The sequence below is a fragment of the Oryctolagus cuniculus genome, chromosome 4, assembly GCF_964237555.1.
Source record: "Oryctolagus cuniculus chromosome 4, mOryCun1.1, whole genome shotgun sequence".
Lineage (NCBI taxonomy): Eukaryota > Metazoa > Chordata > Mammalia > Lagomorpha > Leporidae > Oryctolagus > Oryctolagus cuniculus.
In genome coordinates, this window is record NC_091435.1 from 12,189,957 (window position 1) to 12,210,351 (window position 20,395).

Here is a 20,395-nt window from a genome sequence, read left to right on the forward strand (position 1 = left end):
CTCTCCCTCTCTCTCTGTCTTTAACTCTACCTCTCAAACAAAGAAACAAAATTTTAAAAAAAATTTACAAAGTTAGTTTAATGGGATACATTATTCTGAGTATCCCTTTAACTGTATATCAACATTTATACCTAATGGCAACATTTCTACTAACTTACAGGGTTTTTAGTTGGAATGCCATTGTGGCGCAGCTGGTTGGGCCACCATTTGTAACACTGGCATATGATATGAATGCTGGCTCTTGTCTGGGCTGTGCTTCCAATCCAGCTCCCTGTTAGTGTGTGTGAGAGGGCCGTGGAAGACAGCGTGAATGCTTGTGCCCCTGCCACTTACACATCCAGGAAGACCTGGATGGAGCGCCAAGTACTAGGGCCCTAGATTTGGCCTGACCCTGCTCTGGCCATTGCAGCTGTTTGGGGGGTGAACCACCTGATGCAAAATCTCTCTGTCTCTCCCTTTCAAAGAAATAAATAAATAAATCTTTTTTTTTTAAAAGAAGAAAAGTAGTGATAACAACAACAAAAGATGTTTAAAAAAGAGTTTTTAGGGGTCAGTGCTGTGGCACAGTGGGTTAAGCCTCTGCCTGGGGCGCTGGAATCCCATGTGGGTTCCAGTTCGAGTCCCAGTTGCTCCACTTCTGATCCAGCTCTCTGCTGTGGCCTGGGAAAAGAGTGGAAGATGGCCCAAGTGCTTAGGCCGCTGCATCCATGTGGAAGACACGGAAGAAAATCCTGACTCCTGGCTTCAGATCAGCCCAGCTCCAGCTGTTGCAGCCATTTGGGAAGTGAACCAGTGGATGGAACACCTGTCTCTCTGTTTCCCTCTCTCTGCCTATAACTTTGCCTTTCAAATAAATAAATAGACCTTTAAAAAATTTTTAAATAAAGTTTTTTGATAATTTACAGAGTGATGTTAAAAATTTCTTCTTTGAGACACAGAATTATGTGATTCTTCATTAATTCCAAGTAGTTAAGATTGTTTTGTTATTATTATTATTATATTATTATTATTAGGAAGGGTTACTCAACTTTGTGGATCTGGTTTATCACTTACCTTTTGGATAATATTCCTGTAAAACCTCTTTTTTGGAGAATTTTTCCAGTTTTTAAACAAATTGTTGGCAGGTTAACAACTGACATTTATAAATGTTTCACTGATTAAACTCATAATTAAATGCTCTCTGGACAGTACAAAAGTCTCTCTGTTTGAACTTACTGATTACACAAGTATACTTCTGAGAGTTACTCGGGAAAAAATGGCATTAAAAGATGAGCAGAAGGGCGGGAGTTTGGCCTGGTGCTGAGGGTGCCGGTGAAGAGGCCCGCATCCCACACTGCAGCGCCTGGGTTGGACACCTGCTTCTGGCTCCTGACTCCAGCTTCCTGCCAACACGCCCCCAGGAGGCAGCAGGTGACAGGGCAAGTGACTGGGCTGGCCTGAGTCTCTGGCTCCTAGCCTCAGCCAGCCTAGTTCTAGCAATTGTGGGCATTCAGGAAGAGAACCCGCAGATGGGAGCACTCTCCCCCTCTCCCCTTCTCTCTCTGTCTGCCCATTTTTCTGGCTAGCAAATAAATAAAAATTTCAAAATGATGTGGGAAAAAATGATATGTAGATTTTGGTGCCAGAGACTTTGAAATCCATGCATTTTTTTCATAATACACATTTTCATAATTTCATAGTACACATTTTGAAGACCGTTTTTATGCATGGATTCCAAACTTTTTGCACCAAAATAAGCATGTTTTTAATTCCATTTTCATTGAACTTTTTGTAAAAGATTTATTTATTTATTTGAAAAGCAAAGTTTCAAAGAGGCAGGGAGAGAGAGAGAGGTCTTCCATCTGCTGGTTCACTCCCCAGATGGGGACAATGGTCAGAGCTGTGCCAATCTGAAGCCAGGAGCCAGGAGCTTCTTCCCAGTCTCCTACAAGGGTGCAGAGGCCCAAGGACTTGGGCCATCTTCTACTGCTTTCCTAGGCCAAAGCAGAGAGCTGGATCAGAAGTGGAGCAGCCAGGACTCAAACTGGCACCCAAATGGGACGCCGGCACTGCAGGCGGTGGCTTTACTGGCTATGCCATGGCTCCAGCCCCTTCATGAATTTTTAAAAGTATCTTCATATCATTAAAACCTCACAACCTTACCCATTTTTTGGTCAACTGATCCACATGATTCACAAAGCAGCCTATTAACATATTCCACCAGGAACAAGAAGCACGTTGATAAGATTTACTGTCCATTTGAAGGTTGTGCTTGTGAACTTAAAACAAAGCAGAAAACACTTGCTTATTAGGGACAGATACAGAGGAGGCCACAGACTGGCTCAATTACGGCCTGGGTTCTGCTGGATGAATACAACCAAGCAGGCAAGAGGTGGATGCTGTAAGGGGACAGACTGGGAGCTGGCCTTGTAAAACTCCAGTGTGGAATCACAGGCAGGAAGGAGTCAGGAGAGAGTGAAAAGTGATGGGTTTATTGGGCTGGGGGTAGAGCAAGTGGACTGGACAGGAGGAATGAGGCAGTCACTAGAGACGATTCCCTAGAATACACAGTGCAGCAACTTGGAGAAGGCCCAAGGTGCAATCATTAAGATAGGCGGAGGTGGAGCTGCAGTACAATTAATAGAGGTGAGGGTATAGAAGGAAAAGTGCAAGGAAATCATGCAGGCACAGACTGGAGCCTCTAAGAATGAATGAGGGGATGGGAATTCCTCAAACAACTCTGGAGGCTGGCACTGTGGCGTAGCCGCTAAAGCAGCTGCAGCACCAGCAACCCATGTGGGCGCTGCTCCACTTCCTATCCAGCTCCTTGTTAATGAGCCTGGGAAAGCAGTAGAAGATGGCCCAAGTGCCTGGGCCCCTGCACCCATGTGGGAGATCCAGAAGAAGCTCAAGGCTCCTAGCTTTGGATCAGCTCAGCTCCAGCCATTGCAGCCATCTGGGAAGTGAACCAGAGGATGGAATATTTCTCAGTTTCTGTATTTCCCTCTATCTCTTTAACTCTGCCTTTTGAATAAAATAATCTCTCTCTCTTTTTTTAAAGAGTGATTTCTTTATTTGAAAGACAGAGTTACAGTGATAGAGATGGAGGAAGGGAGAGAGCGAGAGAGAGAGAGCACTTCCAAATGCTGGTTCACTTCCCCAGATGGCTGCAATGGCTGATGTTGGACCAGGCTGAAGCCAGGAGCCAGGACATTCATCTGGGTCTCCTACATAGGTGACAGGAGCCCAAGCACTTGGGTCATCTTCCACAGCCTTCTTAGCCACATTAGCAGGGAGCTGGACCAGAAGTGGAGCATCCGGGACTTGAATCAGCTGAGGCTTGACCCACAGCACCTCAACCTTGGCACCAGGCAGAACTTTTATAAATAGAAAGCTTTACTTTTGTGTGTGTGTGTGTGTGTGTGACAGGCAGAGTTAGACAGGGAGAGAGAGAGACAGACAGAAAGGTCTGCCTTCCGTTGGTTCACCCCCAAATGGCCACCATGGCCAGCGCGTTGCACTGATCCGAAGCCTGGAGCCAGGTACTTATCCTGGTCTCCCATGCGGGTGCAGGGCCCAAGCACTTGGGCCATCCTCCACTGCACTCCTGGGCCACAGCAGAGAGCTGGCCTGGAAGAGGGGCAACCGGGACAGAATCCGGCGCCCCGACCGGGACTAGAACCCGGTGTGCCGGCGCCGCAAGGCGGAGGATTAGCCTAGTGAGCTGCGGCACCAGCCCAGATTTACTTTTTTAAAGTCAAATTGCAGTTTTTAACAAAATCAAAGCTGCATTTGATTTTTTCTTTGTTTTAAAGATGTATTTATTTATTTAAAAGTCAAAGTTACACAAAGAGAGGCAGAGAGAGAAAGAAGTCTTTCATCGGCTGGTTCACTCCCCAGTTGGCCGTAATGGCCGGAGCTGCGCCGATCTGAAGCCAGGAGCCAGGTACTTCCTCCTGGACTCCCATGCGGGTGCAGGGACCCAAGCACTTGGGCCACAGCAGAGAATGGGACTGGAAGAGGAGCAACAGGGACTAGAACCCGGGGTGCTGGTGCTGGTGCTGCAGGCGGAGGATTAACCAAGTGAGCCACAGCGCTGGCCCTTCTCTTTCAGTTCTTAGATACCCATGTAAAGTGTCCGTTGTGAATTTAACACGCATACCTTATCCATAACTACAAATTTCACCCTTTCACCTAGTAACACAGAAGATTCAAAATGCTGCACTGGATAAAATGATTTCAACTGCTCATTTTCTAGAAAATATTCAGAGAAAAGGTTTTTAATGGGGACACTCTGGACCTGTTAATTGGAATCATCTTGCCGGAAACTGTTCTGCCTCAATCCTACAAAGCCTTACACATTTTTTAGATAAAGATGTATTTATTTATTTGAAAGGCAGAGACACAAAGAGAGAAGGAGAGAAAGATAAAGAGATCTTCCACCTGCTGGTTCACTTCCCAATGGGAAGTTTCAGAAAATGAAAGAATGACTCTCACAGCTGAATGTCCAGCACATTAAGGGGCTGAGTGATTGCCATCCGGGAAAACAGATGTGACCAAAGTATTTGCAAAGTAGTAACTCAAGGGGCAGGTGTTATGCTGCAGATTAAGCCAAAGCTTGGGACACCCATATTGCATAACAGAGTGCCTGGTTAAAGTCCTGGCTATTCCATGGTTCTGATCCAGCTTCCTGCTAATACTCCTCGAAGACAATTGATGGTGGCCCAAATATTCGCCACCCACCTGGGTGACCTAGACAGAGCTCTTGGCTCCTGGATTTGGCTTGGCCCAGCCCTAGCTGTTGCAGGCATTAGTGTGATAAACCAGCAGATGGGAAATCTCTCTCTCTCTCTCTCTAATTCTGCCTTTCAAATAAATAAATAAATAAATAAATCTTCTAAAAATATAGTAACTTGGGGCCGGCACTGTGGTACAGAGGGTTAAAGCCCCAGCCTGCAGCACTGGCATCCCACATGGGCACTGGTTCGAGTCCCGGCTGCTACATTTCCAATCCAGCTCTCTGCTGTGGCCTTGGAAAGCAGTAGAAGATGGCCCAAGACTTGGGCCCCTGCACCCACATGAAGAAAGCTGCTGGCTCCTGGCTACGAATTGGCTCAGCTCTTGCCGTTGCAGTCACTGGGGAGTGAACCAGCAGATGGAAGACCTCTCTCTCTCTCTCTGCCTCTACCTCTCTCTGTAACTCTTTCAAATAAATAAAATAAATCTTTAAAAAAATTTTAAAAATATAGTAACTTGAAAAATTCTGGATCTACTAAACCTGGACTGAATCAATGTTAATGGTTTGATAGAAAGATGATGTCACTGAATTAGAACCAGTGGTTACATTTTGACCCAATGTGAGACAAATAATTTAGAAATTTTGTAACATTTTTAAGCACACCCATTCCTATGCCCTGGATACAGGTCTGTGTGTCTATTTATTTGAAAGTTCCTTGTATTAGCTATACACTTGTCTGAGAACAGATTTGCCTCATTTTTTTCCTGCTACTTAAATGCCTGCCTATGAGGACATCTGTGTGGATAGATTTAAAAAAGAAAATGTTCTTCATTGACTTCTGGTAAACTTTAAAACATTATGTAATTTATCCGGATAAAATCAGCAGTGCTTTAACATTAAAACCATCCTTAGTTATTGTGTTAGACTTCTTTGGCCATGGGTTATTTGTTTCTAGAGCGTTTTCATGGAAGTGAACCTGACTCATTTTAAGCACGTATACATAGACACACACAATCCCATAAAACATCATCACCAACAACAGCACAGAAAGCAAAATTTATTAAAAGGACTCCGGGGTATCTAAGGGAATCCAGACAGGAGTCGAGTCCAGCTTCTGGGAGGGCCAGGACGGGCACCTGGAAAGGAACCAGAACATTCTCTCTGTCCCCTTCTGCCCTCCGGCGCGGCTGCTCCATCTGCTCTTGCTGCAGTGACGTAGTCTCGGCTCCTGAGTTGACATAGTAATTTATAGCTTCTCTATACGGCATTGGGCCCATTGCATTTCCAGGACAAGCAGAAACTGTCTCCATGCCCAGTACAAAACTTTGGAGAATCCGATTGGCTTCCATTGGATCAGCCAATGCAATGCCACCAGGCTCCCTGCCTTGCTGAGGGGCCCCTCTCCCTCGAGGAGGCTCCTACAGTGTGTGTGTGTGTGTGTGTGTGTGTGTGTCTATTACTACTTCAAGAACTTACCCGTTAGGGACTAGCATTATGGTGCAGCAGGTTAAATCTCTGCCTACAACAGTGGCATTCCATATGGGCGCCGGTTTGAGTCCCAGCTGCTCCACTTCTCATCCAGCTCCCTGCTAATGTGCCTGGAAAAGCAGTGGAGGATGACCCAAGTGCTTGGGTCCCTGTGCTCACATGGGAGACCTGGATGGAGTTCCACGTTCCTGGCTTGTTGCAGCCATCTGGGGAGTAAACCAGTGGATGGATGAGCTCTCTCTAACTCTGCCTTTCAAATGGATAAATTAAAAAGAAAAACCTCATCTATGTCAGTTAGTTATAACAAATACAGGTACACTGAGATCATGCCCAGAGTTACAGTTTTGGAAGGAAAAAAAGAATTTCTAGATCAGGAATTCCTGGACTATTAGATTTCACCTGTCAATTTAACATTTTAAAAGACAAAATTGGGAGGACTCGTGGCTTTCACTGCTTTCTGGTTTGCCAGGTAAACACATGAACTCAAACATACTGCTCTAGAGTATTATTATTTACAAGAATTACAAGAGGTTTTCTCTTCTTAACACGAAAGAGAAAGACAATCTCGGAGCAAAGGACCATTTTCTAAGAAAGGCCATCCGGCTTCTCCTTCTGACAGGCTGTCCTTTCTCTTCCCATTTGGCTTTTGACCCAGGAAAACTTTTCATGGGTTTGGAGAACGCATTTGGTAACCACCATTCCAGGTTACAAGATCTAAGACTGAGTTGGCAAACCAAGTTTGTTTGCCTATTTTGTCTGAATTTGTGAGTCAATTAATACACGGAAGGTTGCATTTTGATGAGAAAAAAAAAACTAATAGGAATTATTGACTGGAAAGATGACTTTTGGAAAAGGATGAGCTTATTGATTCAAGGAAAAAGTCCAGTGTGACAGTTTCATGTAAGCAGTCTTCGCCCAGAATACTAATGGCCCTCCATAGTAAAGGGTTACGGTATGCTATATTAACAAACAAACTAGCTTGCTATTCAAAGCACTGAAGAACTTTATCAATTTATTTCTGGTTATAAACTGCCTGACAGGCAACTGGAGCAGCTGTTCCGTTTCAGGAATCTCATTTCCACAAGGTCTATAACTCTTTGGTTTGCTTGGGCTTTAAGGTAATAACTTGTGTATGTTTAATGTTGCCTTTTTATTACCTGAATAGGTAGACCAGCAAAGTAATAAATACATTTGTTGTCTTCCAATGTTTTGGTTCACTTTTATTATTTATTTGAGAGCAGGGCTGTGGCGGGAGAGAGGAGAGAGCAAGCGAGTGCTCCCATCTATTTCAGGCCCCAGATTCCTACAACTGGGACTGGAGTTGGGAGCCAGGAACTCAATCTAGATCTCCCATGGGTGGCAGGAACCCAACCACCGGAGGCATCACTGCCCCTAGGGAGCTGGAACCAGCAGCTGGTTCGGAGGGAACCTAGGTGCTCTGATACGGGACACGAGCGCCCTCACCGGCCCTGTCTGCCTCTTGTTCACTCTTATATGACAAGTGTCCCTCCCTCTGTCCAGTCACCACTTTTACAGGAGATGTTTTTGAAGGTTTAGGCCAACCTATTAGCAGTCTCTGCTTCTGCCCTTGTTTCTGTCACTTCTTTACCCTGATCACCTCACTACAGATCTTCCTGGCTCAGCTGTCTGGAGGCTGACCAGGCACGATTTGAATCTTCTGTGATTGGAAATGGGAGATCAATTACACCAATGGAACATTCTATTGGAATCACGACTTCATCCAGTGCTATGTGGCCAGAATTTAAGAACCGAGAACAACGTGAGTATAACGGAAGGCAAATGTTAACTCTTCTGCTAACTGGAGGAAGATGTTGGAAGGTGTTCTCAGCCCTGAAGCTGGGTCCCAGTGGATGGATCTCAAATCCAACAGAAGACACACAGACAAGAGGCAGAGGCGGATAAAATAGAATTTCCTGGACAGTTTGGGACTTTCTGCTTCAATTTAGAATTTAGATCCCAGTGAGGTTTATTATTATTATTTGAGAGGCATACACACACATACAGAGAGTAAGTTCTCATCTGCTGGTTCACTCCATAAACACCCACAATGGCCAGAGATGGGCCAGGCTGAAGCCAGGAGACAGGAACTCAATCCATTCTCTCACACAGGCGGCAGGGACCCAACTACTTGCTGCTTTCCAGGGTTGACACTGGTAGGAAGCTGGGACTGGAACCTAAGCTTTTTTTTTTTTTTTTTTTTTTGACAGGCAGAGTGGACAGTGAGAGAGAGACAGAGAGAAAGGTCTTCCTTTGCCGTTGGTTTACCCTCCAATGGCCGCTGCGGCTGGCGCACTGCGCTGATCCGATGGCAGGAGCCAGGTACTTATCCTGGTCTCCCATGGGGTGCAGGGCCCAAGGACCTGGGCCATCCTCCACTGCCTTCCTGGGCCACAGCACTCTTACATGGAACAGTGGTCTGTTTTCTGAGTTATTTTATTTGAAAGGCAGAGTTATGGAGAGGGAGAGAGATCTTCCACTTGCCAGTTCACTCCCCGAATGGTCGCAGCAGCCAGGACAGGGCCAGGTCGAAGTCAGGAGCTTCTTCCCAGTCTCCCACACGGGTGCAGGGCCCCCAAGGACTTGGGCCATTTTCTGCTGCTTTCCCAGGTGCATTAGCAGGGAGCTGCATGGGAAACAGAGCAGCTGGGAGCTGAACTCGCACCCATATGGGATATGCCAGCATAGCAGGTGGCAGCTTTACCTGTTATGCCACAGCACCGGCCACTGGAGGATCTATCCTTGGGCAGATAAGAGGACACCAGAGCAAGCTCTTCGCTGGGTTTTGGGACAGAAAAAGGGGTGAGAGGCAGGAGAGCAGCAGGTCAGAGAGATTTTGGTTTCCCTCGGCATGTCAAAGTGCCATGTTTTATGGTATTGTTTTCTGAGCCCTGGCAACAGCAAGACTGGAAACAACCTAAACACCAATTTTTATGGGATTGTTTAAATTACACCACAGCACAATGCCATAATCGGTGACTCCGCAGCTGGGTAAAAGAACGAGGCAATGGTCTAGGCACAGAGAGGCTGGCCCCATCTCCAGCCTCCAAGCTATGGTAGGCTAGGAATGTGCTGTTTTCACACCATCTGTATAAAAAGGAGAACTAACGTAAACTACCCGTGCAGGGCAGGTGTTATGGCACAGCTGGGTTAAACCACCATTTGGGATGCTCGAATCCCAGTACCAAAATGCCTGGTTTGGGGCCAGCGCTGTCGCGTTGTGGGCTAAGCCTCCACCAGCAGCACCGGCATCCCATATGGGCGCTGGCTGGAGTCCTGGCTGCTCCTCTTCCGATCCAGCCCTCTGCTGTGGCCTGGGAAAGCAGTGGAAGATGGCCCAAGTGCTTGAGCCCCTGCACCTGAGTGGAAACTGAGAATAAACTCCTGGCTCGTGGCTTCAGCTCAGCTCAGCTCCAGCCTTACGGTCATTTGGGGAGTGAACCAGCGGAGGGAAGACCTTTTTCCCTCTTGTCTATAACTCTACCTCTCAAATAAATATTTTTTACAAAATGCCTGGTTTGGGCCCCGCTTCCTCTTTCCGCTTCTTACCCAGCTGTCAGCTAACGCGCCTGGAACACAGGCCATGGTTCCGTACTTGGGTTCCTAGAGGCGCACAGCGCGGAGACCTGGGCGGAGTTCCTGGCTCCCGACCCTGCCGCCCTGACTGCCGTGGGTACTTGGGGGAGTGAACCAGGGGATGGAAAAGCTCTCCTCTGCCTCTCGTACCATGTCCCCGGCGGGTCCCAAGAGACGGGGAGCCCCGAGGCTTCCACGCGCACGTGGCCTCTCCCCGCTGCACCGTCTGAACGCCCACGCACAGGTGCACTGCCGAGGGGGCTCTGGCTGTGCTGTGGCGCAAACCTCACGGCGGTCACCCCCATTCCCACCCGGGTCGGTGTTGCTTCCGGGAGTCACCGGCCCTCGACAAGGGCTGAGCCGCTGAATCGCCAGCACCTGGCATGTCCAAGGTCTGAACGCGCTCTGCAGGTGGACAGCAGTAGAGAGACCAAGTATCACTGCGTAGGGTCCCCAGCCCACCTTCTGCCCGCGGCTCCCCGCCCCTCCGCTCTATCCGCCCGGCCCAGCGCTTGGCGGGAGGCTTGCCGCACGTGACCTCTCCCGGTGGGCGCCGAGGACGCACGTCTGAGACCTGGAGGCGGAGGCCCCTCTACCCTCTGATCTCTATGATCCTCTTTGTGACCCGTCGAACCACCCCGGAGTCCCCCAGAATTCCTTGCCAATAGCCTTCCACGCCGACAGAGGGCAGTGAAGCGACCTGACGTGGTTCCTTTTGTGTCCGCGAGCGTCGCCGTGCGCGCTCCCTCCGTAAGAAAAGGCGAGGGGGGCGTGGCCGGGGCGCGCATGCGCCTGCGCGCTCGCTGGGGGCGCCGAAGCCGGAGAGAAGGCCGGCGTCGTGGGTTCCGCGCGTGCGCCGTCGCGAGCTTGGCTCCGCCTGGGCCGCCGTGCGGGAGCGGGTGTGTGACCGCCGAGGAGGGCTGCGGGGATGTTCCGAAAGGCCCGGCGGGTGAACGTGCGCAAGCGGAACGACTCGGAGGAAGAGGAGCGGGAGCGGGATGAGGAGCAGGAGCCGCCGCCGCTGCTGCCGCCCCCGGGCACCGGCGAAGAGCCGGGCCCGGGCGGCGGCGGCGGCGACAGAGTCCCCGGGGGGGAGTCGCTGCTGGGCCCCGGGCCGCCGCCGCCGCCTGCGCTGGCCCCGGGCCCCGGGGCTGAGGCTGGCGGCGGCTTCCCTGGCGGTGCGGAGCCTGGCAACGGGCTGAAGCCGCGCAAGAGGCCTCGCGAGAACAAAGAGGTGGCCCGGGCCAGTCTGCTGAGCTTCCAGGACGAGGAGGAAGGTAACGCCGCGCCCCGGCCCCCCAGCCCGCATCCTCGTTTTCTCGGGGCGCAGCCCCTGCCCGCTCGCCTCCGGCCTGCTGCAAGGGCCGAGGACGCGTTCCCGCGCTGGCCCGGGCCTTGCTTGCGCCCCGGGGCCCAAATGTGTGCGATGCCGGGCTGGTCAGGGGGACGATCGAGCGGCCCGGCCTCTTGGCCGCTGTGTGTTTGGGGGTGACAGGGCCCTCCACCCCGTGTCCTCCTGGCCCGCGCAGCGAGCCCTGGGCACGTCCCCGTGCCCGCGCAGGCCGCGTTCGTAACGAGGCGTTCTCGGTCTGGGAGCCGCGGTCCGGAGCTGGCCGCTGTGGTTCCGGGCCGAGTCGGCGGGGGTCGCAGGTGTCAGCGTGCAGGGGAGCCGATGTGACAGGGAAAGGAGGCAGGTGCACCGATGCATGGCGAGCGGCCAGGCCGCGTTCGCAACGAGGCGTTCTCGGTCTGGGAGCCGCGGTCCGGAGCTGGCCGCTGTGGTTCCGGGCCGAGTCGGCGGGGGTCGCAGGTGTCAGCGTGCAGGGGAGCCGATGTGACAGGGAAAGGAGGCAGGTGCACCGATGCAGGGCGAGCGGCCAGGCCGCGTTCGTAACGAGGCGTCCTCGGTCTGGGAGCCGCGGTCCGGAGCTGGCCGCTGTGGTTCCGGGCCGAGTCGGCGGGGGTCGCAGGTGTCAGCGTGCAGGGGAGCCGATGTGACAGGGAAAGGAGGCAGGTGCACCGATGCAGGGCGAGCGGCCAGGCCGCTTTCGCAACGAGGCGTCCTCGGTCTGGGAGCCGAGGTCCGGAGCTGGCCGCTGTGGTTCCGGGCCGAGTCGGCGGGGGGCTGGCAGGTGCACCGACGCCGGGCTAGCGGCCGGGCTGTAGCTTTCGGACCTTAAGGATGAGGCTGCAGTCTTTTTACTTCCGGACCACTAAAGTGCGTTTAACCCGATTCAGTCCATGTTCACGAAGAAGAAAATTTTAAGTCTCTGTCCGCTGGGTTCCAGATGCTCCCGTGTTTGGAGTAGGGTAGGCTCTTTTGTTGTTGTTGTTGTTATTTTGTTTGCATTTTCTTTTTGGATGTACGGGCCGCTTGGTGGTGTTTTGTTCTTGGTTTTTTAAAATTTCCGCTCAGAGAAGGTGGTGGGGGCAGCACCAGAATTGATTGAAAAAGTGAGTCGTGCTCAGCCGGGCTTTGAAGGAGCCGTGTCTGATGCAGCCGGAGTGGCTGGGTTGGTTTCAGATACTTTGTTTCAGATCCCTTAATGACTTTGTGGTCTGTTAGTTTTGGAAACATTTTGAAGGAGTTGTTTTCCCTTCCTAAAACAGACGGTCTAAGGACAGCTACAGGACCCGGGAAAATTTTGTGAAGTGACGTGTGTTATGCTTTTAGGTCTCCAGACCTTACCTTAGGTTGACTTAGGAAGTTGACCTGTTTCTGCGGGTCTGTGGCAGACTTGACAAAGGCTCCCGGCTATGTAACGATTTTGGAGTTTGAGCGTATATTTGGAAGATTTGGGCTGAACAGCACATAGGATCGTGTGGAGAAAGGGAAAACATGTTCCGAGAGTGGTCACTACAGACTTCATTTAATTTCTTTTTTTAAGAAAATGAAGAAGTTTTCAAAGTGAAGAAATCAAGTTACAGCAAAAAAATAGTAAAGTTGCTCAAAAAAGAATATAAAGAAGATCTTGAAAAGTCGAAGATTAAGACCGAACTCAACTCATCAGCCGACGGTAAGTACCAGCCTGGGATTCTTGTGGCAGAAATGAGAGCTTTTTCTCGCCGATCTCCTGGGTTTACGGTGAACTCAGGTTCACGCCGGGTCGGGCACAGTTCCCTGGTCAGTTCTGAGACAGTTCTTTGTGAGCCGTTTTAGAGAATGGTGCCTCTGGAATGTTTGCGCTCCCGTGGCTGAGTCTAAACCTGCCCCGGTTCCCCTACCAGGCTCCACACTCTCGTTGAGCAGAGGTTTCCCATTTCGCCACTAGACACCGCTGATTCCTCTTTGAAGGCGTGCCGCGCAAATTCCTGCGCTTGGATTTCATAGAGAAACACTTAGGTTGGTTTGGTGGTATTTGCACCTTTGTTTAATTCCCAAAGAATTCTTAGGAAAGCCCGGAGGTCGTTGTTGGCAACCCCACCCCCTAGCAGCCCAGTCTGAATGGACAGAGCCTCATCTCAGAACCCAAGCGTACCTTCGTAAGCAGTGGTTTTGTCTTTAGGAAAGTGAATCCATTATGAAATGCCATGGTCTGAGTTACTCTTTTTTTTTTTAAACAGAATATTTTTAATAGACACATATTTACATGAGCGTATTAGACAAAGCTTCTTGACCTTCTTTCAAACTGTATGTCCAATTCATCACATAATTCTGTTCTTGTTTTTTTTTTTTTTTTAAGATTTATTTATTTATTTGAATGTCATAGTTACACATAGAAGGAGAGACAGACAGAGAGAGGTCTTCTATCCGCTGTTTCACTCCCCAGTTGACCCCAACGGCTGGAGCTGTGCCAATCCAGAGCCAGGAGCTTTCCTCCCGGTCTCCCACACGGGTGCAGGGGCCCAAGCACTTGGGCCATCCTCCACTGCTTTCCCAGGCCACAGCAGAGAGCTGGATTGAAAGTGGAGCAGTCAGGACTCGAACCAGTGCCCATATGGGATGCCAGCACTACAGGCCGGGGCTCTAACCTGCTGCACCACAGCGCCAGTCTTCTGAGTTATTCTTATACAAATAATCTAGGGAAAACTATTTGATGGAATTAAAGATAGAGTTGGTGTCTTCCGGAGTCTTACCTGCTGGTTTGATGTGAGGGAGCATGGCCTCCTTCCAAATCTGCAGTCCCGTGGAGGCGGCATCACGCAAGTGTGCGCTCGGGCTCCTTCCGAGGGGTCCCAGGGGTAACTGCACTCTTGTTTTCCGAGGAGGGAAGAGCACTTGATAAAAAAAGTGGTGCTTGAAGTGGGGTCCTCGATAAGGTTCTAGAACACAAGCATGAAGGTGTGGGGGCTGCCATCCAGGATCAGAATGACCAGAATTGTTTTTGGGGAAGGGGGCATAAAGGAGACCAGGCCAAAGCGGGTGATTGCTGAAGGAAGTGTAAGAAGCTTAGCGTGAAAGACATGTTGCGGACAGGCTGCACAGGGTGTCGAATGCAGTGAGGGGTTGCAGTCGCTGCTCCTGGCTTGCCCAAGAGGCCATGACAGATGTGTTTGGAACCTTCACCTGGTGTTAAGGTGCAGCGTAGTTGGAGGCCTGAAGCTGTTTAAATTCAACCAGCTTAGATACATCTGAGACTTCCTGATTCAGGAGGAGATTGTGGATGGGCCAAAAATATTTGTTGGTGTGGGAGAAGAAATGGAAAGAAAGAGAAAACATTCCAAGAGAGGAATTGAAAGGCTTGATGAGTGGTTTTGCTAGTGGATATTTATTTAAGTCAAAATTTGAGCTTTTTTGGCAGATGACTGAAAATAATTATGTGTTGGATGTAGAGATAAGGAAGGCAAGTAGGAGAAATAATATTTTCGGAGGAATTTATCTCAGAGTCTAGAAAACTGCCTCATTTGTCTCAGAATTTTTGAAAACCACTTGTGGGGCCAGTGCATCCCATACAGGTGCTGGTTCGAGTCCAGGCTGCTCCACTTCCAGTCCAGCTCTCTGCTAGTGGCCTGGGAAAAGCAGTGGATGATGAACTGAAGTCTTTTAAAAAAAATTCTTGGAGTGGGCACTGTGGTGTAGTAGGGTAAGCCTCTGCCTGTGGTGCCTGCACCCTGTGTGGGTGCTGGTTCAAGTCCCGGCTGCTCCTCTTCCCACCCAGCTCTCTCCTTATGGCCTGGGAAAGCAACAGAAAATGGCCTAAGTGCTTGGGCCCCTGCACCCACTTGGGGAGTGAACCAGTGGATGGAAGACCTTTCTCTGTCTGTCCCTCTCTCTCTGTAACTCTGCCTCTCAAATAAATAGATAAAAATATTTATGTAGGATGAGATAGTATAGAAAAGTGATGAAAATTGACAATTGAAAAGGCCTGTTGTTGTTGTCATCATTTCTACTCGGTGCTGTGAAGCAGTTTCATTACCCAATTCAAAATCCAGAAACCTTCCTTCCTCTAACTCTCCTCAGGCAGAGACATAGAGGCTTCAAACCACGAGCAGACTGGCTAGAACCAGCCACTGTGTGACATTCCTAAAATGATGAATTCATTCCTTAACTTGAATTTGAGTGAAAACAGCCAGTGAACAGTTGGAAATGCAGATTTAGATCCATGTCTTAGAAATGTACTTAAAAGCGGATGTTATGGATGGAGTGGTATAAAGGAGATAGCACTTAGAACCAGACACTTCGACCCTGCACTTAGCCCACAGAAGGAATAGGAGAAGAGTCACTAAAGAGATAAAAAGAGTTAGAAACGTCAAAGAAAGGAAAGCTTCCAAAGACTGTGATCGGCTGTGTGAAGTGGTACCAGAGAGGCAGGAAAAGTGGGGACCAGGGCGGGGCTGTCGGCTGGGTTGCCAGGTTTCTCCTGGGAGGAGAACGCGTGACGGGGAACAGGCCTGTCAGCAGACTGTGCACCACAGGGCTTTGGGGAGGAAGGAGCACCTTTCGCTAAATTGCTCAGAGCAGCAGAGTATCTGGATTAGCTCTGGCCACAAGCCATTGGGTTAGCTGCTGTGCTTAGAATGGGAAAAATCAAAGGTCATTTGCAATAACTGCGACGGGAACACTGGTGACAGGGCCCGTGTTGTGGCACTGGAGTCAAGCTGCTGACTGCGGTGCCAGCATCCCATGTGAGCGCCAGTTCAAGTCCCAGCTGCTCTATTTTCCATCCAACTCCCTGCTGATGCGCCTGGGAGGGCGGCATGGGATGGCCCAGCTGCTTGGGCCCCCACCACCCATGCGGGAGACCCTGCTGGAGTCCCAGGCTCCTGGCTGCGGCCTGGCCCAGCCCTGGATGTTGTGGCCATTTGGGCAGTGAACCAGGGGATATAAGATCTGTGTGTGTGTGACTTTCCCCTTCAAATAATAAATAAATCTTAAAGGAAAAAAAGTTGGTGAGGAAGGAGAAGGCAGCAGGTTCACACTGTTTCTTTGAGAAGTTTGGGAGAGAGTGGAGACTGCAGAGGTGAGGGAGCCTGCCCAGCTTAAGGTCGGTGGGGTAAGTTGTGAGAGCAAGTTTCCTGAAGGTGTGATGAAATCGAAGACAAAGTGGCTGCTTGCGCAAGGTTATTTAGCGTCTCTGTAGAGATATCTGGACAGGTAACATGTGAGTACTAGCGGACATTCAGCCATCACCATGCTTTGGCTTTGCATTTGCTCAGGCGCAAATAAATAGTGTGTGAACTCAAGGAAACAATGAATCTCTTAGAGTCTGCTGGAAATCATTCGTTGTTTGTACATGTCTGATTTAGCATTCTGTTTGTAGTCTATTAAACATTGATTTTGTGTAGATTTAGAGCAGAAGGAAGCAGGTATTTGTAATTCCATCTAACCCTACACCAATAAAGTGAGTTTTAAGATCTTAGATCTTCAGAATGCACTTTATAAGGAAATCTGTGGCTAATGAGAGAAAATGGTGCGTTAAAAAAATTAAAGACTCTAAACTAGAAAGTCCTAAACTTTTATCTCTGGAACTGTTAGTTTAAGGGAGTAGGATACGGGGTTTAAAAAGGAAGAGCTTGGGGCTGGCACTGTAACATAGTAGGTTAAGTCTCCGCCTCCCGTGCCAGCATCCCATGTGGGTGCCAGTTCATGTGCTGGCTGTTTCTTCTGATGCAGCTCTCTGCTGTGGCCTGGGAAGGCAGTGGAAGATGACCCAAGTGCTTGGGCCCTGCACCCACGTGGGAGACCCAGAGGAAGCTCCTGGCTCCTGGCTTCAGATCGGCCCAGCACCTGCCACTGGGGGAATGAACCAGTAGATAGAAGACCTTTCTCCCTCTCCCTCTCCCTCTCCCTCTCTGTCTGTAACTCTGCCTCTCAAATAAATAAATAAAACCAAAAACAAAAAGGTGGGGGAGAACTTCTGAAGCAGTTTTTTGGGAGGGGAACGTGCTAGGAGCACAGTAGAGGAGCATCTTCTCTATTTAGAATAAATGTTTGCTTTCCTCCTTCACCATGTCCATTGTGCCTATTGGGAGTATTATCAAGTTTAGTGCTTCCAAGTAATAACACTTCCGATTTTCTCAAAATTTTTGGAGGGGTTGTGGATTCTGGGGCAGAGAGCAAAATGAAATGTAGTGTAAACCAACGCAGTTTTTCTTTAAGACGTCGTGCTGCTCCTGGACCCGGACAGCAGGAAAGCAATCTTGAAGCAGCCTCAGGAATGGACTAGAGCTGGGAATTGAAGACTTCTCTGTCCACAGGGCAGAACGTGGGCACTGCCCAGGCTCCTTCCTGGTTTACATGTGGTTGTTCTTAGTGCCACACAGCCTCTAACTTGTCTCCGTCCCAATTCCAGATCACTAGAGAGTCTGGTTATCTCTGCTTCAGTTAGAGTCCACTCTATTTTTTTTTTTTTTAAGATTTATTTATTTATTTATCTGAGAGGCAGAGTTAGAGACAGAGAGGGTTTTCCGTTCACTTGTTCACTCCCCCAAACAGCTGCAATGTCTGGAGCTGGGTAGATCTGAAGCTGGGAGTCAGGAGCTTCTTCCGGGCCTCCCCACATGGGTGCACGAGCCCAAGCACTTGGGCTGTTTTCTGCTGCTTTCCCAGACTCTTTAGCAAGGAACTGGATAAGAAGTGCAGCAGCCAGGACTCAAACCTGTGCCCATATAGGATGCTGGTGCCACAGGCAGAGGCTTACCCCACTACACCACAGCGCTGGCCCCTGGATTCCACTCTCTCTCTTTTTTTTTTTTTAAAGATTTATTTATTTGAAAGAGTTATAGAGAGGTAGAGCCAGAAAAAAAAGAGGTCTTCCATCCACTGGTTCACTGCTCAAATGACCGCAACGGCCAGAGATAAGCTGATCTGAAGCCAGGAACTTCTTCTGGGTCTCCCACGTGGGTGCAGGGGCCCAAGGAGTTGGACCATCTTCTGCTTCCCCAGGCCATAGCAGAAAGCTGTATTGGAAGTGAAGTAGCCAGGACGCAAAGCCGGCACCCATATGGGATGCTGTCACTGCAGGCGGGGGCTTTAACCCGCTGCACCACAGTGCTGACCCCAGGATTCCACTCTTAAACACTGAGTTTTGGGAAGGGGATCAGGCTTGCGCAGGTTAAATGTAGCTATCAGGGTCTTTCCTCTTGGATGATGGTGACAGTGGTTATGAGCTAAGACACTAGCCCACGTTTCAGGAAGTGTCCATTACACAGACTCACCTGGTCCATAAGTGTGCTTTGTTCTTAAACTTGAGCTGCCTTGAGTGGGCCTAGTATTTAATGAAATACACACAAAATGAAACAGTGTTTAAAAGGAGTATAAGCATATTTTGAATGTTTTCACTGTGAAGAAATGTTGTGTCTGTGAGGAGACAGAGATATTTCCCCTGATTAGACATTGTTATTCCAGAATTCTGTACAGTTTTTATGGTTGGTTAAGAGCTGAACATTTTTTTTAAAGTGCATGCAGGTACCTGTGGCAGTTTAGAGGAAGAAACAATTCTGATAAGTTGCTAAAGTTTGATAAAATTAACTTGAGTAGGGCCTTGAATGTATCTCTCTGTCCTCTGTATAATTTTTACCTGATTATGTTTCCTGTGCTGTTTTGTATTCCATGCATCAATGTTTTGAGTTTTTTTGCGAACAATGAAAATGATTCAAGCTTTAGTGGATTGATACCGTACAGGAATAAAAAGTACCTTCTTAATTTATGGATTTTATTTTAATCACTACTCAAAAATTTAGGTGAACAACCATTGGACAAAACGGGGCATGTTAAGGACACGAGTCAGGAAGATGGAGTTATCATCGGTGAACCTGGTGAAGATGAAATGGATATGGAAAGTGAGAAGGAGGAAGAAAAACCAAAGGCTGGGGGTGCTTTCTCAAACGCGCTGTCTTCTCTGAACGTTCTCCGGCCAGGTGCGTACTTGCAGTTGTCAGAAGGGAGCTAAACCCTCGACGGGGCTGTGGTTCAGGGAAGTGATGGAGGCAGGCAGTAGCCAGGTGGTGTTTCTTAGGCCATCTCTGAAGCCAGGTTGTTTACACTGTGAGAGCTAGAAGTTTTCCAACCTTCCCATGCTTTCCCCCAATGGCAGTTTTGTCATCAAAGCAGGTGAGACTTCGGGTAAGTGGACAGATAGTCTTAAAGTATTGTTTTTAATGTATGTCTGTACTTTCCATAGAAATAGTTTTCAAATCTGTTCCCTGGCTACTTAGCTTTTTAAGTGCTTAATAGCAAATTTAAATTATAAAGAGGTATTTTTGTGACTCCTGTTAATCTTTATAAAAATTAAAAACTACTCTGTACTAGGGAAGGTGTTATAAATTGTATTCATGCATCACTAGTGGCAGCCTAATTGATACAGTCCTTCTGGGAAGCTGTTTGGAAAAATGTTCTTACCTGGATCCTGTGATTCCATTTCTAGAATTTATCCCGAGGAAAAAATATTTTTATTGCAACATTATTGCAAGGGACAAAATTTGGAAAAAATGTCTAGCAGGAGGAGAAAACCATAGTAATTTTACAGTATATTTACTGGAGGAGCAATTAATGTAGCTATTAAAATGACAGACAAAGGGGCTGGCGCTGTGGTGTAGCAGGTAAAGCCACCACCTGCAGTGCCAGCATCCCACGTGGGTGCTGGTCTGAGTCCTGGCTGCTTCACTTCCGATCCAGCTCCCTGCTATGGCCTGGGAAAGCAGTAGAAGATGGCCTAAGTGTTCGGGCCCCTGCACCTGCATGGGAGACTCAGAAGAAGCTCCTGGCTTCAGATCGGCCCAGCTCTGGCCCTTGTAGCCATTGCGGAGTGAACCAATGGACAGAAGACCTCTCTCACTCTCTACCTCTGCCTCTCTGTAGCTCTGCCTTTCAAATAAATAAATAAATCTTTAAAAAACATGACAGACAAATAGCAGGGCAGTGATTTTTGTTGTGGGCAAAGGCCAATTAATTGGATTGTGTAGTAGATTTTGCTTTATCTAGGGAATGTTGTTAAACCTTTGAAAGTTATGTTTATATAGGAAAACATGGAAAAAAGTATTATGATTATGGTTTAATATGAAGAGCAACTAAGCACAAAATGATATATTTCATATGCTTACAGGTAAACTAAAATATTATTTTCAAGAGGAATGTAATATACATAAAATAGTGCATTTTTAGGGTCATGCAATTGTGGTTATAATTTTTATGTTTTCCAATTTAGTAATATAGTT

The 20,395-nt window shown here is 48.6% G+C and overlaps 1 protein-coding gene and 1 long non-coding RNA gene across 2 annotated transcripts in view; one reads left to right on the plus strand and one right to left on the minus strand.

The window, feature by feature from the left end:
• Window positions 1-5,754: 5,754 nt before the first annotated feature.
• Window positions 5,755-10,355, minus strand: LOC138849240 (uncharacterized). The gene is made up of 2 exons (XR_011387731.1): window positions 10,262-10,355; window positions 5,755-5,853 (listed from the first exon to the last, which is right to left on the minus strand). It is a non-coding gene; the product is annotated as an uncharacterized lncRNA (long non-coding RNA).
• Window positions 10,356-10,727: 372 nt separating this feature from the next.
• The window catches only part of PAXBP1 (PAX3 and PAX7 binding protein 1), a 37,508-nt gene continuing 27,840 nt past the window's right edge, over window positions 10,728-20,395 (plus strand). The window contains 3 exon segments of the mRNA NM_001171418.1: window positions 10,728-11,076; window positions 12,688-12,816; window positions 18,923-19,099. Coding sequence (NP_001164889.1) covers window positions 10,728-11,076; window positions 12,688-12,816; window positions 18,923-19,099 — 655 coding nt within the window.